At 40.5% G+C, this 25,655-nt stretch overlaps 1 protein-coding gene across 1 annotated transcript in view; it reads left to right on the top strand.

Moving 5' to 3' along the window:
* pih1d1 (PIH1 domain containing 1) overlaps positions 1-23,331 on the top strand; it is a 36,128-nt gene extending 12,797 nt beyond the window's left edge. The window contains exons 5-11 of the mRNA XM_048245178.1: positions 4,860-4,921; positions 5,049-5,130; positions 5,357-5,453; positions 5,640-5,672; positions 5,815-5,893; positions 22,594-22,737; positions 23,234-23,331. Coding sequence (XP_048101135.1) covers positions 4,860-4,921; positions 5,049-5,130; positions 5,357-5,453; positions 5,640-5,672; positions 5,815-5,893; positions 22,594-22,737; positions 23,234-23,266 — 530 coding nt within the window. The 3' untranslated portion in view covers positions 23,267-23,331. The remainder of the gene's footprint in view (positions 1-4,859; positions 4,922-5,048; positions 5,131-5,356; positions 5,454-5,639; positions 5,673-5,814; positions 5,894-22,593; positions 22,738-23,233) is intronic.
* The last annotated feature ends 2,324 nt before the right edge of the window (positions 23,332-25,655 follow it).

The raw sequence follows: 25,655 nt of genomic DNA, 5'->3' as shown, positions 1-25,655 counted from the left end.
TGGCGATGCGATTTAAGGACCAAGCATAATGCATTAATTTTTGTGTTGCCAAAGATGTTTTTACTTTACACCGTCACAATGATTCTCTTTGGCTGCTACTATTTTGACTCTGATGCACCCTTTCTTGTCCTCAAACTGCCCATAGACAGTACAAAAAATGGACACAGTCATCCGATAGGACTTCAATAGAGACAAGTGAAGTCATTTTGAACCTGTTTCCTGTTGGTCGACGAGGTGCCACACATCCTTAGTGCCAGTCGAGTCGTAAGTCGTCTGTTAGCTGTGCTAAGAAAATTGATAACGTACAGTGTGCTCCCGAGTTCAAGTGCAGCTTTTGGTAGGTGATTTGTTTCCGATGTAGTGCTGCCAACCCAACAAAACATCACTTCATTTTTTACCCCTTTTAAATATTTTACCCATGGACTTTCCCTCATACTGCCTTCGAGTTTCTTATCCAGAGAATACGGTTACTACTTTCCTGGGCAATGCAAAGTTGCTTGCCCATGACATCATTTTAGCATTGGTTTTTGAAAAAAGTTAATTACAGAGCCATAAAGTGTGTTACGAAGTTATGACGCCAGTCACACTTTGTTGTATTTCTCTGAAAATAGGAAAGGGTCAGTGATGCCAAAATGAATGGTGGTCAATTGAATGCTAACTCTAGGTGGTCGACGTTTAGCCTCAGAGCCTCCCATAAGGGGTACGCTTTCCAAACATTCGCCTACCCCCTTGAAAGTGCCACAGACACTTCCTAGTAGGCTTCTGCCTGGTCCTCCTTATGTAGTCATGGACTGTTACATGTTTTCAACTGAACTAATTAACTGAACTGAACATAGTTATTGGAGATATGCACTATAGGCTATTTCTGTTTGTGATGCACTTCATTGAAATGTGCTGTAGGCCTAGGCTACATTTTGCACATGCACTTAGTGCATATTTCTCAATAAGAAAACTTCCTTATTTTCAACTGAACTCAAAGATAATAAATATATGGAGTGTTTTTTTATGCCCTTTTTTAATATGTGTAGGTTTTGTGCATGCAATTCTGCTGTAGCATTTATTATGACCGCCGCGCAGCGAAGCGGCGGTCATATAGGTTTAGTCATTTTTTTTTTTTTTTTTTTTTTTTTTTTTTTTTTCGCATGTCCAAATTTCCGTCAATGATTCCCGGGACACTGAAAGACCGGGGTAGACAAAACTTGGTGGGCATGTAACCCCATATGGATAGCATGGAACCATCGTTTTTCGTTTTGATCTGTAGCCCCCACGCTGGACTGCACCCCTGAAAGGAGGGTAGGGCAGACACAGTTTTCTGTGAATATCTCGAGAACCGTAAGGTTTAGGAGGACCACCTTTTTTTTGTATGTTGATCTCAAGGGGCCATGTCAACCCATTCCATAACCACTAATTTCATGTATAGCGCCACCTAGTTAAACACAAAAAAGTAAAAATGAGGTGTTGTAATTGTAGGTATCTGTGACCTAACATAGTCAAAACTGCACGAAATTGGAAGTGTAGGATCATTTTGACACCTTCTGAATACCGCCAAGTTTCGTGGAATTTTGTTCATGGGGGCCACACAATAAATGAATTTCTGTTATATTACACCAACTGGCCTGTAGGTGGCCGGAGACAGTTTTCTGTGAATATCTCGATAACCGTAGGGCCTAGGAGGTCCACCTTTTTATGTATGTTGGTCTTAAGGGGGCATGTCAACCCATCCCATTACCACTTATTTCATGTATAGCCACCTAGTTAAAAATTAAAAAGCAAAAAAATTAGGTGTTTTCATCACAATATCTCTGGCTGACAATGTCAAAACTGCACGAAATTAAAAGTGTAGGATCATTATGACACCCTCGAATGCATGCCAAGTTTTGTGTACTTTTCGTTCATGGGGGCCTTACAATAAAATAATTTATGTGTACATTTAGTGGCGATACACCAACAAGGATTCGGGACACTGAAAGACGGGGTACACAAAACTTGGTGGGCATGTACCCCCACATGGATAGCATGGAACAGTCATTCTTCGTTTTGTAGCCCCCCCCCCAGTTTTTCCTAAATAACTACCTGAACCGTGGCACTGAGGATGAAGAATCTTTTATGGTATGTTGGTCTCAAGGGCCCACATCAACCTGGCTCATAATCACTCATTTGTGATTTGCACCCCACCCCCGGTAAAAATGAAAATGCAATATTATTCTGCTTTAATCGCCCCTATCTTCAGTTAAGATGTTCAGAACTGCACCAAATTTTATGTGTATGATTGACCTGGCATTCTCCGGGGGTATGCCAAGTTTCGTAGAATTTCATCCATGGGGGGGGTCTAAAAAAATTAGGTTATGTGTACATTTAGTGACTGTACACTTATTGGCCTGTAAATGGCGGTGCACACATATACACATGCACACACACAGGCACCCACATACTATCGGTATTAGAACGGCCGATACATAATTACAAATTCAGTAGGATTAAAAGAAAGCCAAAATAAATATTCATCATCATCATCATGGCTGCATTTTCAGTATTGGCGAGAAGTAGTCGTTTGTCCACTAGATGGCGCATCGTTGCAGTGAGACGTAATTTTGTGGGTTGGTGAAAAAAAAAAAAAAAAGTGGGTTGGAAAAAACAATGGAGTCCTTCAAACAAGGACTGTAATTTACCGCAGCGAACATCTAATAAGGATAGGACGATATTCACATGAAGTGTAATTCCCATTTCTTCTTGAAGCCGAAATAAATCTGAGGATGTTTATCGGACATGCTTGGTTTTTACTGCAGGTACGTTAATCTTGTAATATCAATAAGGACCTAGGTAATGTTACCGTTAGCGTTGGTTGAGTGATGGAGGCATTTGATTTATTGCATTTGTAGAAAACTATAAATGCGGTTATACCAAGCAAATGTATAGCAGCACTGTTTGTATCTTTCGACTGTCATTTATTGCACGTGCTACAAAATCATTCTGTGCAATGGAAGATTTACCAACGTTACACCGGTCTGATACAGTTTTGCCTATACATGCGTGAGACTGAGACGCCTGTTTATTTTGTTTTAAGTGCATGCAGGGTGTGAGAGGGGAATCGATGTGCTTTGATTCCAGCTTGGTAGTTGTAGTCTGTGAAATTAAAAGGCACGTGTGTGTGAAGTATCCAAACAATGACACCTTCATTTCATTATGGCTGCTTTAGCAACACACCTTAAGCTACTGTAGTGGGTCCCATCTAGAAGTGGCTACTTCATTTCGCTTTCCTTGACTCATGGAGCTGCTTGAATGTTATTACAACTTTTCGCCACGATATGACAGTTTAAGTCCGGCTTGATACTGTAAAGTAAACCATTGGTTTCCAAAGGAGATTTTATTTGTGTAAGCCAGCATAGCCTATTGACAATTTATGTTGTAAATAGGCCTACCTTATAATCCTACCTGTAGCTTAGGGAAGCTAACAGCTTTCTATTAGGATCTAGTTTGTTAGTTACCGTTTTGTCATAACTCCCTGATGCATTTTTGCATTTAGAATAGCCAGAGCGTGTATATCTCAATCGGAAAAATTAAACAATATCGGGTGCCTATGGACTAGGCTGGGTGAACCCAGCCTGATCTGCCCGCTATTTATTTTTTGATTTCTTAAAAGATTGAGCTTGGTCTGATGAAAGCCAGACTAGCCATGGACCTCAGTTACACAATGCAAGGGAACATGAATCAGCCTATATTTGTAACGAACAATAACGGACAAAAGCTCTTAAACTTTGGCCCGTTAAAATGTGTATGAACAGTCTAGCGGCGCATTTCATCAAGGCCCATTTGGACATGTCAGTTATTTGCACCACTGGTTAGATGTAAAACAGCATTTCGTTTCAGACTAGGCTACTGTTACTTAATTTGTGCATTAACAATAACGTTTCAGACTACTGTTACTTAATTTGTGCATTGACAATAAAGTATTACATGAACTAAAGATGACTAAAATCTTATGTAGAAGAAGAAACATTCACAAAAATCCATCCATCCAAAAAATGACCTTTGTTTTTGATAGCTGTTGAAAACGGCATGGAACTGACAGAGATGTTTTTTGTTTATAAATACATAAAAATAAATAAGTAAATAAATAAATAACATTATGCTGATACCTTTTGCTTTTCCCAAATACAATGTAGCCTACAGGTGTAAGTGACCTTTCATCAATCCAGTTGCAATGGATGAACTGTGATGAACTGCCCTACTTGTGATCGTTTAGAGATTTTAAAGGTTTTATAACAATGCTACATCTTCTTTGGCTATTCTACAATCTATTCACCTTTTCAGCACCAGTAGGCTACTTTCTGTGCAGCCGCTACACACACACTCAGGCATGCCAAACAAGCATACACAAAAGTTTCAAGAGTGGGGGATGGAGTAAAATATGGAGACAAATTGAAGTGTGATTTATTTTCGCGGAACGGATGTACAGGACTGAGTGGCGGTCATATTTTGTACCGCTATGCGGTACATCTAGTTTCGTTTTATTCAGCTATAATAAGCAAATGGCTGCCTGGCTGGTTTATCTGCTGGAACTAGCCACTTAAGCTAGGTAAAAACCGATGTTTTCGGGTTTTTTTGCACCGACAGTGCTGCTCGGTGACCTGGAGAAACAGAGATCTATGTGAAAAATCACCAGATTTCTCCTTTAACAGTAAGAAAGAAGTTGGATATTGGAAGTGGAGGGAGCAAATCGGCATATTAAAAACCCAAACTGTACAAACCGAAGATGAGAGAATGTGGAAAGGTTCATCCTGTCCTAAATGACAGTTTCCACTGTATTTTGAGGTTGCTCTGTGGGTTTCACAACTGTTTGATGTTTTTCTGTGTGTCAGGTAAGCAGGCTTGCACCGTCTATGATGTGGTGGTCAATGATGAATTCTTTCAAAAGTGTCAGGTGGGTTTGTGTTCTTGCATATTTTCTCCATCCTCTTTTCCACCTTTAATTAATTTCCTTAGAAGATAACTTAACTGTCATCTCTTTTTGTTATTTTCAAGTTTTTTATACTTTTCTTCCATTTTAGAATGATGAGCTGTTCCAGCAGTTCCTTCTGGCTGTCTCCCTGGAGGGTCTGGAGAATAAATACAAAATGGGCCTGAGCAGAGGTGTGTGCATAAACTACTTATTTACCCATCGGGTTTCACATGGAGCTGCAAATGGAGACCATAACAACAACAAAAACATAAACATTTAGCATAGTTTAACATAGTTTACACAGTTAAACTGCTCATCACATTTGATCTGATAGGTCTGTCTGACATTCTTCCATTCAAACTGCTTTCCTCCAGGCTAAAAACCGATTTAGCAGACTTCCTTTCATTTCCTTTATAGAGTGCAAAGTCCTAAAAAACAGGAAATTCCTGGGATCCATAACAGAGCAAAATATTCGCACAAAAAGCAAACCAGTTATACAGGAATTGGACTCAAAGTATGTTTTTCACCTACTTTTTCATCCTTGTTTTTGATATCTTGACATCTCACTTCCTTCCTTATCAATATACTGTCATTGTTGTGTTGCCATAGTTTTATTATTTTATTTTGTATCATACTTTTTTATAGCACATTTAGCGTCTTCTGCATTCATTAATATTTTAATATATTTTCATTTGAATAGGCAGACAAATTCAGCTCCCAAACCTCCGAAAAGGTTTGTTACCCATTTTGTTTGCCTGTCTATACTATATCATGAAATCGTTCACCTAATCAGCCTCTCCACTCTTCTCTTTCCAACCCCTGTGCTCCCTCACTCCTCCTTTTAACCTCTGCTCTCCGCCATGTCTGATTTGCAGCCCAGAGTTGTGTTTGCAAGTGGAGCCTGCTGTTGGAAACCCTCAGTACCTAATTGCGGAGGTCCATCTGCCTGGGGTGGTAAGTGTTTCGGACTAGATATCGGCACTGATTTCCTGAATCAATTCAATTCCCATAATCCCTTGCAACAGGCAAACCCGAAAGGCATGGCATGGTATGGTATGGTATGTAAAAACAGACCGCACTTGGGTAAAGATACATTCTGCCTGTCGCACAAGCGAAAAAAGGCAAGTTGATGTTTTCCTACTCATGCATATGCATTTAAAGGGGCCATATTATGCAAAACTCACTTTTTCTGTGCTTTTCATTCTACGTCAATTCAACCAGGGCCCACACACTTAGGTTTCAAAAAATTCTAACAAAAATGACCAGGTGTACCTATGTTACCCAGGAGACACACTCCAAAATTACTTTTATGTAAGATCAATACTTTCCAAGATACAGGCAGTTTTACAGGGGGGGTATACAAAGATTTTTTAAAAAAAAGTTTCTTTGTTCTCCATGATCCGTTCTTTTTTAAAAACACCAATTTGACTTGTCTTATGCAAATCTTTCTTTTTTACTTTCCACCCTGAACATGGGCAAAATGCACCATTGAGATCAATATGTTTTGTAGAGTTACCACAGGTTACTCTATACAACCACCGGTGGCACTGCGGTAACTCTATATAAAACATATTGATCTCTTCTTCAGAATCTTTTCAGAATTTTTTGAGACCTAAGTGCGTGGGCCCTGATTGATTTGACATGGAATGATCCACTTCCATTTGGGTCTCTGATGCTTCTAAACACACTCCAAGTGCAAAACAAACCCGTGCATTGAGTTTTTGTGGGTTAGTTGAGAGATATAATCATGCGCTTCTGTGAGCCATTCAGTTGTCTCCCCTATTTTAATGTCACAGTTAGGGTTGGGCACCGAAACCTGGTTCCAATATGTAACCGGCACCAAGGGAGACGGTAGTAACAACATTGAATAACAATGTGAATTTCGGTGCCTCATTTCGATGTCCCTTAAATCTCTGGCGTTTTTTATTATTAATATTATTATTTAAATAAAATATGAGGTATCATGCACGTCATGCGTCATCTGTAACATCTTGCTTTTATACCACCACATTCTATACAGTTAGCTAACATAAACACTTCAAGATATAAGCCTAAAGCAGAGGGGTACACCACATAGTGGACCGTGTTTGCAAGCTTGTGTGAGCCCATGCCATTGCCAAGTAGCCTACTTTAAAGCAGTATCACAAGCTCTTGTCGAAATCTAGCAAATAACTACACAGAAGCAAAAGCCTTTGACACAACACCAACAGCCTAGTTTGCACAAAAACTTGCTAATGTGCTAACTGGCATCTATTTGAAATGTTTTGAAAAATTTGAAACTTTGTTTCACAGTATGTTCTGATACCATCCAAATTACATAATGACATTAATCTTTCATATGCATGAGGCCCATATAGCATCACAGTGAATTTGAAGCTCATGCCCGAGCTGTCAAAGAGGCTACGAAATCTAATCTAAATACTTCAACACCGGCATAATTAACATGTTAAAAAATGATTGCGTTTTAAGGGGTAAGACATACAATTTATTGAAGCGTTTGAGAACACATTGGATAAACTTGAAAACTTTAACTTGACTTCATAGATAAGACTACTTGCATTTGCGTTGTCCATGACCTGTTGTTTTTAACATTTAAAGATAGGCCCTTGAAAGCATAGAAAACCTTGATTTGGCTACTTGCTATTGTGTGTGCAGCCATTTTAACATTTGAAGTTATGACAAGCCATTTGCAATACAATTATGCCTAGCAGCAATGAAACTACTAGCTTGGCTAACGCCAGACCTCATCTCATTGAGATGGGGTCTGGGAACTACACATTATTTTTCTCATATTAGAGATGTGGTTTACGAATGCCCAAAGCCGTTTATTGGGCGCTACGAATGTCTATCAAATGCGTCTGTACGTAGCTCAAAACGAGATTGTATGGTAGAGCCAATCGGGAGTTTCATAGGAGTTTCATAGATGTGACGAGGTGAAGGCGACTGTGAGACTGTTCTCAGCGTCACGGGTTGGCTTCGGCGCGAATCACGCAAAAAAGTAGCGTCAATAGATGACGGACAAGTGGCTTATCCAATCTTATGCAACAGGGCTCTACAGTGCGCCCATTTCACTCGCACATGCGAGTAAAAATGATGCCGTGCGAGTGCAAAAAAATATTTAGCCGCACTGTTGCAAATGACTTCGAACCATGTCAATGTTTGTCTACAAAATACACCGCATTCATCGGATATAGGAGGAACAGGATGAGAGTCTGAGAATGCGGTGAGAGAAGGAAAGGTCGCTGTAGCGAACAGGCACAAAAGTAGCCTCCCGTAATACTCCCATTTTATTCAAAGGTAGAACGCTACTGACAACTCCAGGCTTCCAGGCATGCTTGTTTGTTTACACCGAATACAAGCTGGAGTGCAAAACGAAAGTAGGCCTAACGTTTTCCTACTGCCCCCATCAATGCAGATATTTCAAATAAAAAATAAAAGGATAAAAAAAATATATCCTTGATAGCCTATGTTGGGTTTTGTGGAAGAGATAATGGACTGTTTTAGTAGTAGTATTAGGCAGTATGCAGTCAGATAGGTCACCATGGGCATATTTGGATTAGCTACAGATGGATTCACAAATAAATAAATTAGCCTACATTTGACAGGATACTTGATATACAGGCTAAATGCAAATATGGCAATGTATTATATTATTTTACATTAACAAAATGTAGGAAAATAGAACAGTCTGAAAATAAAGTAGCCACTGATCTTTAAAATCCTGTTTCCTGTAGCCTAAATGTTGTCAGTCATTCTTAATATTCGCAATTGGTGCAGTGGCATGTTTAACTGTTAGCTGCAGTGTAATGTTAGATTATGTGTAAGTTAAGTACAGAAGTGACTGTGCGCCCAAATTTTCGTCTTTGCTCCTAAATTTTTTTACTTGGGCGCACAAGTGCTCCTGGAAAAAAAAGTTAGTGTAGAGCCCTGTGCAAGGATTTTTTAATAAGGCCCAGCCTTCTGAAGCACCACTCCTATGGATCGATCCCAGATAGATGAGTGGAGCTAGGCGGAACGAAATTCATCTGGCGAGAGTCAGGTTACTGGGATGCAGCCAAGGTCATCAGAACGGAAAGCAACAAATTCCATCGGTGGATCAAAAAGGCGGTTGAAACCAGGAAGCGGGCCCCAAAGACTGTAAACCGGGATGAAGGAGCCTACCAACTCTGGCTGTCGACCATGCCGCCCGTTGATATAAACATGGAGTGGGGTATGGCCACCAACAGCATACATTTGCAGGCCCCAGACACAGCCTATTCTGAAAGGGACTGAAACTGGCGAGAATGAAGCTGATGATAATGTGTAATCTGAGAGAAATTTTGCGCAAACAGCTTCAGGGACATGTTTTGTGCAACCCATAGGCCTATTTTGACTTGTTGGAAAAGAAGTATAATATGGGACCTTTAAAGATGACACAAAATGGAAAACTGTTTTTACCTTGGCTTTGTTGAACAGCGAGAGTTCGGTGCATGACCAAGCTACCATGAAATGTAAACACGATAAGTTCTTCCTTCATATGCAAACCTATTAGCCTGGGAAAACCCTGACGAACGCCCGCAAATTTGAGATTTGCTCTGCAAGTCCGTCTGGCCAAGAGCCCATTCAAAACCCATTTCCAATTTTCCTAAATCCAGGCACCAGTCACAACCGTTGAGGCAGGCTTTACACAACGATAGAGCACCCTATTGTTTTTTTTTTAAAGCAACACCAAAGAACTTTTCCTCTGCATGCACGCTATTTGTTTATCCAGCACCGGCTTTACAAATAACAATGTCCACAGACAAGGTGGGCTATATGTTGCATGATTTTATGAAAGTACGATGTATTGCGACGTCGTGCAAGTCAAATTTGTAGTTTCTTATGTCTCATTCCATTGAACTACAGATCCGCTGCCCGATCTGGCAAACTTACATAGTGCGGTTATAGCCGATAGAGGGCCGCTAAGCGAATGCAGAGGTGCTGTTCACCCTATAACGAGTTGATGAACCACTGAAACAATTTTGGAAACATTATTTTAAGGTACAAAAAACTCTTTGTTGCTTTAAAATATCAACGATGACTGCTGCAGAGGAACGCTTGTTTGAAGCTGCTATCACGTTGGTTTTAGACAGGGAGTTAGAAGAACGTTTCCCATACTGCTTCCTTATGTTGGAATGTGCGACAATGTACAAAATATGAAGGGATACCTATGTGATATCTGCAACAGTGGTAGGCTACTGACAACGGTTTGTTCATTTACCGTAAAACTCCAAATAATAGCCCGGGCTTTTATTTTCCAAACTGCACCGGCTAGTATTAGAGACAGGCGTCTATATGAGACAGGCCTTTAATTCCCTTTATACAAAAGATGGAAGATATTATCGAATTAATTATTTCAAACACACTGAATGTCTACCTATATGACTATGCTATCTGATGACAATTACGGATCACCATTCATTTAGTGTTAAGATGTTGTTCATTGAGTGAGATACAGTAAGATCCAAATAGCAGGGATAGCCAGAACAGATGAAACGCGTTTTAATCACACGTAATTTACAAAGAGATCGTATCACACTAAAAGCTCATATTTTGGCACTAGCAACCGAGCCTATATCGGTCCTTTGTCAAATACAGTTGCATTATCAGCCCTGACCAAACCCGTTCAGGAATTATTTATGCAAAAGTGGAACGTACGTAATGTTTCATTCTCCTTCCTTTTCAGCATGAATGAAACAGCATGAGAGAGCATGAACCATATTGTTTCTCCCGTATTTTATTTGCCAAATTTGACAACGGTCAGCTTACATTTCAAATCATAGCCTACTTCTTTCTCTTTATCGCCATGGCGGTACGCATTTCGAATAAAGAATAACGTTCGCGAACCCTTTTGTTTTGTTGCCAGCATAAAAACAAGCTTACGGCCTATCCGCAAATTTTAAACACAAGGGATGAATTGAACGATGAGGAAATCGGATAAATAGGCATAGCCTAGTTCATATTGAAAAAAATTATACAATTTGGAACTCTAGCTTTTCCCCACCGCAGTCTTTTAATGCCATCTAATCATAACGTTAGCGTGCGCAAAGATTTGCGACGAGATGAGCTGCAACATTCTATTAACCAGCAACTTGATGCAACATTCTAAAACCTTGCAACTGTGACTAGACATGGTGAATGCTTTGCCACGGCTTGCAATGACGTGCAACATCTAATTCACACCGCTGCAACTCCTTTCTGCAACAGTTTTGTGTAATTGTGAATCTTTGGTGTGAATTGGGCTTTAAACAGACGATCTGGCGGGTTTTAGAAGATTAAATACAACCCAAAACTAAAAAACAGACCAGGCCTCTATTGGAGACCGGCCTTTAACCCAAACCTGTAGCCACGCCAGGCGTTTAAAAGAGACTATCTATTTGGGACTCGGCTATTATTTGAAGTTTTACAGTATGCAGTCACTTAGGGTGGACTGATGACCCATAGCTTACAGTTAGTTCATTTCCGCGATATCTGGTCAGCTTTTTTATCATTAACTAGCCTACACCGTTTCAACCAGAAACTCAGATTGCTCAAAAAAGGAAGTAAACACATTGCAACATCGAGAGTTTTTATGGAAAGAAAATTATTTACAGACCCTTAGCTGCTGCATTAAGCAACACTTCAGTGTTTGTCTTGAAACATAATTGATTTGAACATTTCAGTGTTTCACAAAGCCTCGTTTTGCCCATCCCCAAAAATGTTGGTCGAGTGGCGATGGAGTCATCAGATGCATTGCTAGCCTACATCCTCTTTGAAATATAATATTGGGGGACATTTAACATAACTTAAACTAGGCTATTTCTTTCGTCCCCCATGCCTGTTTTATATGTCCCGGCCAGAAAGAACGAATAAAACAAAATGCACGTTCGACTTTTTGCTGAAATAACTAGCAAACAGATGTAGATGCAGTTGTAGTTTGCTTTTTGCTGAAATAACTCCTGAATGGTTTTGCTCAGAGCTGAAAATGCAATTGTGTTTGACAGAGGGCAGATGTAGTTTGCTAGGGACAAAATATTAGCTTTCAGTTTGGTACGATGTCTTTGTATATTACGTTTAATTAAAAAGTGTTTCATTCTTCCCGGTTCTCCCCTAACCTACAACCAGACAGTATACTGTTGCAAATTGTGTGTTCCCGTCGCTCTGCATAGGTCTCTTTCGTTGCTCTGATTGGTTTTCAGTCTCTCCAATTGTGTCCAGAGGCATTTTGATTGGCGTCTGTTGGGGACGCCTTTTGGAAATGGGCTGTGAATGAATCTTCCCCAGACCCACTCTCAGTTGAGAAGGGTCTGGTGTCAACCGGGCTACAAACCTATGCAAAAAGACTTTTAAATTACCAATAAAAACACAAGCAAATTTGAACAAAGACAGACTGTGACACAAATACAAAGGGGGGGGGGCCTCTGCTGTCTGGTGGTTTTCATTACAGCCGGGGGCGGCCCTGCAGGACTGTGTCCCAGGTGTGGGATAGTTGGTAGGCTCCTTCATCCCGGTTTACAGTCTTTGGGGCCTGATTTCAACCGCCTTTTTGATCCACCGATGGAATTTGTGGCTTTCCGTTCTGATGACCTTTCGATGACCTTCCCCGGAGCACCCCAGGGGACACGGCCATCCCACCAAATCAGGTGGAATGGAAAACACCATATAACACATCTCAGACAACGTCATACCAACATCACGTGGCAAGGTAGCCGAAACTTGTCAGGTACAAGACATTTTACTTTATTGGCCTTTATAGAGAGACAGTGTAAAAGTATTTTAAGGTGCTCTAAGCGATGTTACGCGGTTTCTAAGCTAAAACCTTTTTTGTCTCATACAGCAAATACAGTATCCCCTCACTATCCGCTAGCTGCCTGTCCCCTGAATACAATGTAAAAAACGTGATCTCTGTGGAAAACCCAGACTCCAAAAACGGCAGCAAAAACAGCCCGGTCCTCCCTGGACCATGATTGGCGCTTCGCTGCTGCTGAATACATAGTAGGGGAAACACTGAGTTGTAAGTAATTTACCTAATGATCGTAAATTGCTAACAAACCATTTATTAAGGAAGGGATAATGGACGACACTGGAGCTACTTCATAGGTGTGCAAATAACTTACGGTTATTGTATGTTCTAAAGAACGCATGGGAAATTCAACCAAGCAATGGTATAAGTAAGGGATAATAGATGACGCAGCGTTTGATTCACAGAAATAATGCATGTTTGAGATAGTAATACGGCTCCGACGTGGCAGCTCGTAAGTGCATTACTTTCTGTGAACCGAACGCAGAGGAGCCCATTTTCCCGCTTATACCACTGTTGCCACTTGCGTTGTGTTCATTTGCTGGTATAATTTAAATGTTTTAATCGCTAACTGTCTTGTTTGTAGAAATATTTCTTTCCACCACATATCAACTAATTTCTCAACTTGCATGGTAGACTGCCGCTTCTAGTTTTAAATAGATAGTTGCTATAGTCATGTCTGATGAAGGGCTCGGGCCCAAAATGTTACACGTGGTGATATACCATTAAAAACACTAAGGAGCAGATTCTGGTGTGCGGATTCATCGTTCCTATCTTTACATCTACCTTTCTGTCCAGCACCCAGTGTTTATCGTTTTTGGATGTGCGTGCTGTAACTCTGAACCCCCATTAGTTAGAATGACACATGAAAAGGGGGAAAACAGAGCTATGAGCTATGCAATAGGGTACTAGTAGACATCTATCTATAAAGCAAGAAGCGTCTGTGTGTCCGGATGTCTGTGTGTCTGGATGTCATATGTGTGACCGTTTGTCAGACTGATTTCAAATCACTGGTCGAATTAAAGAACATCTCTTGCCACACATGCAAAGACTAATTTCAAAATCACTGGTCCTTAATAAAAGAACATCTTTGGAATGTCTTTACACTTTGAATAAAAGCACAGTTCCAGCTGCAAGGTCCTAAATTGAAAGTGGCATGACAATTAAAGAAGCGTCTCAGAATGCCACACATGCTTATATAAATAGCCCAGGCAGACTTTGTGATGTCACTGTAGGACCAGAGACTGTTTTTTGAGTCACACTGTTGCAAATTTCATATGATGCATCATTCCACAAAATGGTTTGTTTTCTCTATCATCAAGTTATTCAATAGGCTAAGCATATAGCCCTGACTCAAAACAGCTGTTAGGATTATGTAATTTTGATTTGTAAAAAATGTCTGCTCACTGCACATTTATTATATTATTATATTATCTGTAGGCCTATTCATTATTGAATGCTTACCTGAAATTATGTTTTTCCCTATCCTATTTTTAAAGCAGGCCTACCTGCAGGCATGTAATTGGGCTACAGGAATAGCATGTTTGAATGGGCACTGCACTAGTTATTGTAAAAACAGTAAATACATCACCCTTGTGTTTTTGTGTGTCAGATACTATTGTCTCTTGTTTATTTTGGTACCGGTAGATGTTCAACATCAGATAAGAACTCTTGCAGAACATTGTCTGGAGCTTTGCAAAGTCTTTGACGTCTTGTTGGAGACATTTATTTCGAAACAGGCGTTTATGACCCTGCAGGAAGGGTCATGTTTTTCCAGCGGGTTTGGTCTTGGCTTTTTAAGCACGCATTCTGAACAGAGGACTGCAATTCTGTCTTCTAAATTCACTTTTTGTTTTAGTCAACTTTTCTCCTTTTAATCAGTTATTTAATACAAACATGTTATTATCAGCATTTGTTACTTATCTAGTGTCATTACACGGCTCATCACAATACAAGTAGAACTCTCCATTGACTCGAATGGGATTTCCCAAAGTTCTAGCGGTCATGTACGGAAGCGTATTGCTGCCACACTAAAATAAATAAAAAGGCTCAGTATCACATAATTACAAGTTTCTTGTTATAACAATCATATGTCATCCATCATGGTAAGACTTTGTCTACGACAGACTTGCTGCTCTCATGCTCGCCTAGAATGCTTGTGCTTGTGCGCTTGCCTGTGCATTAGCAGCTAGTTAATTTATTTTGTTTTTAGCAGCTAGTTAATTTATTTTCTTTACAGCACCTGGCACAGCACTTCACCTGCTCCCTGCAGTCTTTTTTCTGATGTGTCTTTCTAGCTTTCCTTCACCGGGCCTGGAGACTTTGTAGTTCTAATGCAGCTGTTATGTCTCTTGTTGGTGCTATTGCATGTTACACGTACACCAGCCATGTCGCTGCATCTGTAGAATAATATCTGTCTGGGAACAAACATCGGCCCTCAGAAGAATGCAGCCCTCCAGGAAAATTCCTTAACTCTTGATCTTGATTTGCGAGTCCACGCCTGCCTTATGGTCACCCTTTTAGTCCTCAGTCACACCCTTTCTTTGTCTTATCCTCTTCCTCTTCCTGTTCCCTGTTCTCATCCTCTTCCTCTCTGGCAGACTTCAGCACGTTCCCTCGCTACTTCATAGGTGTGCAAATAACTTACGGTTATTGTATGTTCTAAAGAACGCATGGGAAATTCAACCAAGCAATGGTATAAGTAAGGGATAATAGATGACGCGGCGTTTGATTCACAGAAATAATGCATGTTTGAGATAGTAATACGGCTCCGACGTGGCAGCTCGTAAGTGCATTACTTTCTGTGAACCGAACGCAGAGGAGCCCATTTTCCCGCTTATACCACTGTTGCCACTTGCGTTGTGTTCATTTGCTGGTATAATTTAAATGTTTTAATCGCTAACTGTCTTGTTTGTAGAAATATTTCTTTCCACCACATATCAACTAATTTCTCAACTTGCATGGTAGACTGCCGCTTCTAGTTTTAAATAGATAGTTGCTATAGTCATGTCTGATGAAGGGCTCGGGCCCAAAATGTTACACGTGGTGATATACCATTAAAAACACTAAGGAGCAGATTCTGGTGTGCGGATTCATCGTTCCTATCTTTACATCTACCTTTCTGTCCAGCACCCAGTGTTTATCGTTTTTGGATGTGCGTGCTGTAACTCTGAACCCCCATTAGTTAGAATGACACATGAAAAGGGGGAAAACAGAGCTATGAGCTATGCAATAGGGTACTAGTAGACATCTATCTATAAAGCAAGAAGCGTCTGTGTGTCCGGATGTCTGTGTGTCTGTGGCACGCATATCTCGCTGACCGTTTGTCAGACTGATTTCAAATCACTGGTCCCGAATTAAAGAACATCTCAGAATGCCACACATGCAAAGCATAACCAGCGACAAGCAACGAAAGGGCAGACAGAGTGTGATGTCACTTATATAAATAGCCTAGGCTACTTTGGACTGTCTTTAGACTTTGAATAAGCAAACGACAGTTCCAACTGCAAGGTCCTAAATTGAAACGAGCAATGATGGTCCCGAATTAAAGAACGTCTCAGAATGCCACACATGCAAAGCATAACCAGCGACAAGCAACGAGTGGCAGACAGAGTGTGATGTCACTTATAGGCCACCAGAGACTGTTTTGAGTCACACTGTTGCAAATTTCATATGATGCATCATTCCACAAAATGGTTTGTTTTCTATCATCAGTTATTCAATAGGCTAAGCATATAGCCCTGACTCAAAACAGCTGTTAGGATTATGTAATTTTGATTTGTAAAAATGTCTGCTCACTGCACATTTATTATATTATTATATTATCTGTAGGCCTATTCATTATTGAATGCTTACCTGAAATTATGTTTTTCCCTATCCTATTTTAAAGCAGGCCTACCTGCAGGCATGTAATTGGGCTACAGGAATAGCATGTTTGAGCGGGCACTGCACTAGTTATTGTAAAAAACAGTAAATACATCACCCTTGTGTTTTTTGTGTGTCAGATACTATTGTCTCTTGTTTATTTTGGTACCGTAGATGTTCAACATCAGATAAGAACTCTTGCAGAACATTGTCTGAGCTTTGCAAAGTCTTTGACGCCTTGTTGGAGACATTTATTTCAAACAGGCGTTTATGACCCTGCAGGAAGGGTCATGTTTTTCCAGCTGGTTTGGTCTTGGCTTTTAAGCACGCATTCTGAACAGAGGACTGCAATTCTGTCTTCTAAATTCACTTTTGTTTTAGTCAACTTTTCTCCTTTTAATCAGTTATTTAATACAAACATGTTATTATCAGCATTTGTTACTTATCTAGTGTCATTACACGGCTCATCACAATACAAGTAGAACTCTCCATTGACTCGAATGGGATTTCCCAAAGTTCTAGCGGTCATGTAATGGAAGGCATTGCTGCCACACTAAAATAAATAAAAGGCTCAGTATCACATAATTACAAGTTTCTTGTTATAACAATCATATGTCATCCATCATGGTAAGACTTTGTCTACGACAGACTTGCTGCTCTCATGCTCGCCTAGAATGCTTGTGCTTGTGCGCTTGCCTGTGCATTAGCAGCTAGTTAATTTATTTTGTTTTTAGCAGCTAGTTAATTTATTTTTTCTTTACAGCACCTGGCACAGCACTTCACCTGCTCCCCTGCAGTCTTTTTTCTGATGTGTCTTTCTAGCTTTTTTTTCCTTCACGGGCCTGGAGACTTTGTAGTTCTAATGCAGCTGTTATGTCTCTTGTTGGTGCTATGCATGTTACACGCATGCACCAGCCATGTCGCTGCATCTGTAGAATAATATCTGTCTGGGAACAAACATCGGCCCTCGAAGAATGCAGCCCTCCAGGAAAATTCCTTAACTCTTGATCTTGATTTGCGAGTCCACGCCTGCCTTATGGTCACCCTTTTTAGTCCTCAGTCACACCCCTTTCTTTGTCTTATCCTCTTCCTCTTCCTGTTCCCTGTTCTCATCCTCTTCCTCTCTGGCAGACTTCAGCACGTTCCTCGCTACTTCATAGGTGTGCAAATAACTTCACGGGTTATTGTATGTTCTAAAGAACGATGGGAAATTCAACCAAGCAATGGTATAAGTAAGGGATAATAGATGGATGGCGTTTGATTCACAGAAATAATGCATGTTTGAGATAGTAATAATGGACAAAGTGGCAGCCTCGTAGTGCATTACTTTCTGTGAACCAACGCAGAGGGAGCCCATTTTCCGCCCTTTTTATACCACTGTTACAATTTCATGCTTGTGTTCATTTGCTGGTATAATTCTAAATGTTTTAATCGCTAACTGTCTTGTTATAGAAATATTTTCCACCACATATCAATCTAATTTCTCAACTTGCATGGTAGACTGTCAGCTCTAGTTTTAAATAGATAGTTGCTATAGTCATGTCTGATGAAGGGCTCGGCCCAAAATGTTACACGTGGTGATATACCATTAAAAACACTAAGGAGCAGATTCTGGTGTGCGGATTCATCGCTCCTATCTTTACATCTACCTTCTGTCCAGCACCCAGTGTTTATCGCTTTTGATGTATGCTGTAACTCTGAACCCCCATTAGTTAGAATGACATGAAAAGGGGAAAACAGAGCTATGAGCTATGCAATAGGGTACTAGTAGACATCTATCTATAAAGCAAGAAGCTGCCTGTGTGTCCGATGTCTGTGTGTGTCTGTGGCACGATATCCATTGGACCGCTTGTCAGACTGATTTCAAATCACTGGTCCCGAATTAAAGAACATCTCAGAATGCCACATGCAAAGCATAACCAGCGACAAGCAACTTGTGATGTCACTTATTTAGCAGCATAACCAGCTAAAGAATGCAGAATGCCAACATGCAAAGCATAACCAGCGACAAGCAACGAAAGGGCAGAGTGTGATGTCACTTTATATAAATAGCCCAGGCTACTTTGACCGTCTTTAGACTTTGAATAAGCAAACGACAGTTCCAACTGCAAGGTCCTAAATTGAAACGAGCAATGATGGTCCCTAATTAAAGAACGCCCTCAGAATGCCACACATGCAAAGCATAACCAGCTTATAAGCAACGAAAGTGGCAGACAGAGTGTGATGTCACTTATAGGCCACCAGAGACTGTTTTTGAGTCACACTGTTGCAAATTTCATATGATGCATCATTCCACAAAATGGTTTGTTTTCTCTATCATCAAGTTATTCAATAGGCTAAGCATATAGCCCTGACTCAAAACAGCTGTTAGGATTATGTAATTTTGATTTGTAAAAATGTCTGCTCACTGCACATTTATTATATTATTATATTATCTGTAGGCCTATTCATTATTGAATGCTTACCTGAAATTATGTTTTTCCCTATCCTATTTTTAAAGCAGGCCTACCTGCAGGCATGTAATTGGGCTACAGGAATAGCATGTTTGAACGGGCACTGCACTAGTTATTGTAAAAACAGTAAATACATCACCCTTTGTGTTTTGTGTGTCAGATACTATTGTCTCTTGTTTATTTTGGTACCGTAGATGTTCAACATCAGATAAGAACTCTTTGCAGAACATTGTCTGGAGCTTTGCAAAGTCTTTGACGCCTTGTTGGAGACATTTATTTCGGGAAAGGCGCTTATGACCCCTGCAGGAAGGGTCATGTTTTTCCAGCTGGTTTGGTCTTGGCTTTTAAGCACGATTCTGAACAGAGGACTGCAACTTGTCTTCTAAATTCACTTTTGTTTTAGTCAACTTTTCTCCTTTAATCAGTTATTTAATACAAACATGTTATTATCAGCATTTGTTACTTATCTAGTGTCATTACATCGGCTCATCACAATACAAGTAGAACTCCATTGACCTCGAATGGGATTTCCCAAAGTTCTAGCGTCATGTACGGAAGCCGCATTGCCGCCACACTAAAAATAAAAAAAAAGGCCAGTATCACATAATTACAAGTTTCCTTTTGTTATAACAATCATATGTCATCCATCATGGTAAGACTTTGTCTACGACAGACTTGCTGCTCCTCATGCTCGGCTTAGAATGCTTGTGCTTGTGCTTTGTGCTGTGCATTTAGCAGCTAGTTAATTTATTTTGTTTTAGCAGCTAGTTAATTTATTTTCTTTACAGCACCTGGCACAGCACTTCACCTGCTCCCCTCGCAGTCTTTTTTTCTGATGTGTCTTTCTAGCTTCACCGGCCTGAGACTTTGTAGTTCTAATGCAGCTGTTATGTCTCTTGTTGGTGCTATTGCTGTTACACGCACACCCAGCCATGTCGCTGCATCTGTAGAATAATATCTGTCTGGGAACAAACATCGCCCTCAGAAGAATGCAGCCCTCCAGGAAAATTCCTTTAACTCTTGATCTGATTTTAGTCCACACGCCTGCCTTATGGTCACCCCTTTAGTCCTCAGTCACACCTCTTTTCTTTGTCTTATCCTCTTCCTCTTCCTGTTCCCCTGTTCCTATCCTTTCCTCTCTGGGCAGACTTTCAGCACGCGCCCTCGCTACTTCATAGGTGTGCAAATAACTTACGGTTATTGTATGTTCTAAAGAACGATGGGAAATTCAACCAAGCAATGGTATAAGTAAGGGATAATAGATGACGCGGCGTTTGATTCACAGAAATAATGCATGTTTGAGATAGTAATACGGCTCCGACGTGGCAGCTCGTAAGTGCATTACTTTCTGTGAACCGAACGCAGAGGAGCCCATTTTCCCGCTTATACCACTGTTGCCACTTGCGTTGTGTTCATTTGCTGGTATAATTTAAATGTTTTAATCGCTAACTGTCTTGTTTGTAGAAATATTTCTTTCCACCACATATCAACTAATTTCTCAACTTGCATGGTAGACTGCCGCTTCTAGTTTTAAATAGATAGTTGCTATAGTCATGTCTGATGAAGGGCTCGGGCCCAAAATGTTACACGTGGTGATATACCATTAAAAACACTAAGGAGCAGATTCTGGTGTGCGGATTCATCGTTCCTATCTTTGCATCTACCTTTCTGTCCAGCACCCAGTGTTTATCGTTTTTGGATGTGCGTGCTGTAACTCTGAACCCCCATTAGTTAGAATGACACATGAAAAGGGGGAAAACAGAGCTATGAGCTATGCAATAGGGTACTAGTAGACATCTATCTATAAAGCAAGAAGCGTCTGTGTGTCCGGATGTCTGTGTGTCTGTGGCACGCATATCTCGCTGACCGTTTGTCAGACTGATTTCAAATCACTGGTCCCGAATTAAAGAACATCTCAGAATGCCACACATGCAAAGCATAACCAGCGACAAGCAACGAGTGGCAGACAGAGTGTGATGTCACTTATATAAATAGCCCAGGCTACTTTGGACTGTCTTTAGACTTTGAATAAGCAAACGACAGTTCCAACTGCAAGGTCCTAAATTGAAACGAGCGATGATGGTCCCGAATTAAAGAACGTCTCAGAATGCCACACATGCAAAGCATAACCAGCGACAAGCAACGAGTGGCAGACAGAGTGTGATGTCACTTATAGGCCACCAGAGACTGTTTTTGAGTCACACTGTTGCAAATTTCATATGATGCATCATTCCACAAAATGGTTTGTTTTCTCTATCATCAAGTTATTCAATAGGCTAAGCATATAGCCCTGACTCAAAACAGCTGTTAGGATTATGTCATTTTGATTTGTAAAAAATGTCTGCTCACTGCACATTTATTATATTATTATATTATCTGTAGGCCTATTCATTATTGAATGCTTACCTGAAATTATGTTTTTCCCTATCCTATTTTTAAAGCAGGCCTACCTGCAGGCATGTAATTGGGCTACAGGAATAGCATGTTTGAATGGGCACTGCACTAGTTATTGTAAAAACAGTAAATACATCACCCTTGTGTTTTTGTGTGTCAGATACTATTGTCTCTTGTTTATTTTGGTACCGGTAGATGTTCAACATCAGATAAGAACTCTTGCAGAACATTGTCTGGAGCTTTGCAAAGTCTTTGAAGTCTTGTTGGAGACATTTATTTCAAACAAGTTTATGACCCTGCAGGAAGGGTCATGTTTTTCCAGCTGGTTTGGTCTTGGCTTTTAAGCACGATTCTGAACAGAGGACTGCAATTCTGTCTTCTAAATTCACTTTTTGTTTTAGTCAACTTTTCTCCTTTTAATCAGTTATTTAATACAAACATGTTATTATCAGCATTTGTTACTTATCTAGTGTCATTACACGGCTCATCACAATACAAGTAGAACTCTCCATTGACTCGAATGGGATTTCCCAAAGTTCTAGCGGTCATGTACGGAAGCGTATTGCTGCCACACTAAAATAAATAAAAAGGCTCAGTATCACATAATTACAAGTTTCTTGTTATAACAATCATATGTCATCCATCATGGTAAGACTTTGTCACTTACAGACTTGCTGCTCTCATGTCGCCTAGAATGCTTTGTGCTTGTGCGCTTGCCCGTGCATTAGCAGCTAGTTAATTTATTTTGTTTTTAGCAGCTAGTTAATTTATTTTCTTTACAGCACCTGGCACAGCACTTCACCTGCTCCTGCAGTCTTTTTTTCTGATGTGTCTTTCTAGCTTTCCTCTTCACCGGGCCTGGAGACTTTTGTAGTTCTAATGCAGCTGTTATGTCTCTTGTTGGTGCTATTGCATGTTACACGTACACCAGCCATGTCGCTGCATCTGTAGAATAATATCTGTCTGGGAACAAACATCGGCCCTCAGAAGAATGCAGCCCTCCAGGAAAATTCCTTAACTCTTGATCTTGATTGCGAGTCCACGCCTGCCTTATGGTCACCCTTTTAGTCCTCAGTCACATCCTTTCTTTGTCTTATCCTCTTCCTCTTCCTGTTCCCTGTTCTCATCCTCTTCCTCTCTGGCAGACTTCAGCACATTCCCTCGTGCTGGATGTAGGAGAGGACAGGCTAGTGTTGATGGCTCGACCCTCACTCTTTCACCTTGACTGTTTCTTCCCACACCTTGTTAACCAGGAGAGCAGTGTGGCCCAGTACAACACCAGCACACAGGTAATGTATCTCAGCTTCATTGTAGCTTCGGGGCCCTGTGGAGCTGATGCTTTTTCCTAACTCATTCAACCCAATCTATATATATTTACTCTGGCACTCTGGGTGGGACACTGTAAAATGTTGATTTGTTCTCTGTTCACCTTTTTCTTGCCTTGTTTGGCTGTATGCTTGGGATCATTGTGATGATAAACAAGCTTATCTAACATAATTTTCATTTATTTTACCATTTATTGATCTCTTCTGGAAAAAAATATACCGATCTATTAACTGCTGTTAAAAACCACCTTTGTTTTTGGCTCACCACTCTATTATTTCAAATCTAAGGTTGTTAGCCTACTGTTGTGCTGTGTACCCATAGATGTCCCATAGCAGTGAAACAGCTGTGCTTCGGGTTATGCACTGTGTTTTGGCTCAGTCTTCATGTTTCTTGGTTGCTCAGTCTGTGAATGAGCAGAAGGCTGCACTCACTTATCCTTTGTTTTCCCCCCTCAACTAGATCTTAACTGTGACCATGCCAGTGGTGGGATGAAGAGAAACCCACAGAGAGTTCAAGAGCATATTTATTTAATAATTAATAAAGTTTTCGTTTTTGTACCATGTTGTTTTCTTTTTTTTTACTTGTTGAATTGACCTTCATTCTTAACAGATCATTCTCTAAATATAGCTGCAAGCAGCAATGAGGGGGCCAAGCAGAGTGTTCAGCAGTCCAGATGTAACTCAATGCCGTTCCATCAGACATATAGCATTAAGCAGTCACAGCAAGTTCCATGCCAAACAACCCAAGATTGGCTGAGTTACAAGGTCAAGTTTCACATCAAAACATAACTGATTTTATGGGGCTGAACCAGGGCTGTGTTGCCGCTCACTCCCCCAGCCAGCCCCCTGCCCGTCCCTCCCTGCCCCGCCCTTGCACGCACACATTACAATAAACTGAATGGAACTTGCTGTCACCAGTTTCACATCAAAAATAAAAGATCGACTGAGATATGATCACACTTGCTGTGATTTAAACATAGAGGTCAAAAATTGATTTCATAGGGTTTATTGAACTCTGCTTGGTCCAAAAATTCCAACGATACCTCATTTCGGGTCAACAGGTCAAAAGTAACGTCCGTGAACACACGTCCAACTTTGGCCTGTTGGTGGCGCTAGAACGCTTGAAGTGCCAGCATGAAACTTGGAGAAATTAATTATTGGACTGTCCCCAATCAGTGTGCCAAATTGTACTTTTTAGCAGACGGTTCTTTGGGCTGCCATTCAGAATTATACATATTAGCAACTACAGGCCAAAATGCATTTTTGCCAATTACAGAGGCCCCTAGAAGTTAAAGGTCACCACATCTCTTGAGCGTCCTCCCGATGGGGTCTGAGGTACATGTACTAAGTTTGGTTTTGATACATGAAAACATTGCTGAGATATGTGCTCACTTCCTGTTTGGCGGCTTCGCCGCATATTTCTGTCAATTGTTCCAGAAAGCAATGCACTGATAATGCATGGTCTGAAGATGGTCTATGCCATTTTTGGTGAAAATCAGATGAAATTTGTGACCTGTGAAAACTTTTTAGTGTTTTTGATTAAATCCATTATGGCGGCCGAATCAATTACAATGACATCACAAGTTGGCTTGGGTCGGCCTAAGGAACACCAACAGTATTACCAGACACCACTAGTGCATTTTAATTCTAAGCACAATAGCAGCTACAGGCCAAAAAGCATATTTCTCAATTACAGTGCCCCCTAGAGGTCAAAGTTCACCAAAATTTTTGAGCGTCCTCCAGATGGGGTCCATAGTCTATATACTACGTTTGATGATGATGCATGAAAGGCTTGCTGAAATATGAAATCACTTCCTGTTTGGCGGCTTCGCCGCAAATTTCGATTGGCTGTTACAGGCGAACGGTTATATTTCCGAAGACAAAAAGTTATGCATTAATGAAGCATGGTCAGTAGATGATGTGTGTGAAGTTTGGTGTCGATCGGACAAAATTTGTGACCTGTGAAATCCAAAATGGTGGAAAATCCATCATGGCGGAAATTGACTTCATAGAGTGCATTGTACTCGGCTTGGTCCAAAGATTCCAACGATACCTAATTTTTGAAAATCAGGCATACGGGTCAAAAGTTATGTGCGTGAACACACTTCCAACTTTGGCCTGTTGGTGGCGCTAGAGTGCTCAAGGTGTTGACTTGAAACTTGGTGAAATGAATCATGGGACTGTGCCCAATTAGTGTGCCAAATGTCACAACTTTTTACCAGACGGTTCTATGGGCTGCCATAGACTTCAATGGCGGAAGCGTAATAATAATAGGGAAGAAAACATAGAATCACTATGGGTTGCCTTTGCAGCTTCGCTGCTTGGCCCCCAATAATATATGTACACCTGCTTTAGTGCATTTTAAGCAGAAGAACTTCAAAGTGGTGCCTTTGTCTTTATTTGTAATTTGAATAATATCATACAAATTAGCTCTGTTCATAGTATTCCCCTCAAATCAGATGAGTAATTGACAATTATAAAATACCAGGCCAGAAATACAGATAGTTTTTACCCTGTTTGGACTGAAATAGGATAGGGATAGGATAGGAATGGTTGAGGCAGAATGAGCGACTGGGTGTATTTTTAGCCCAGGTGCCTCCAGAGCTGCCCCTGCCCTGAGTCAGCTGGGGTCTTCTGTGCCACACGCCAACAAGTACAATATTTGATCGTAGATATTTACATTTATGGGAAACAACCACAGTGGATTATGCGGAGAGATGACAGACATGATCATTTGTGGTCATGCTGTTATAATAAGATCATACTATAAAGCTGATCATACTATTTGTACCAGTATGGATGATAATATAATAGTAAAATTAAACATTTATGGGAATAAAATGTGTGTGAAAACATAAGCCTTACCATCAAAACATTTTCCT

This window comes from Alosa alosa, chromosome 6, assembly GCF_017589495.1.
Source record: "Alosa alosa isolate M-15738 ecotype Scorff River chromosome 6, AALO_Geno_1.1, whole genome shotgun sequence".
Classification (NCBI taxonomy): domain Eukaryota; kingdom Metazoa; phylum Chordata; class Actinopteri; order Clupeiformes; family Clupeidae; genus Alosa; species Alosa alosa.
This window is presented reverse-complemented; position numbering and strand designations above follow the sequence as displayed.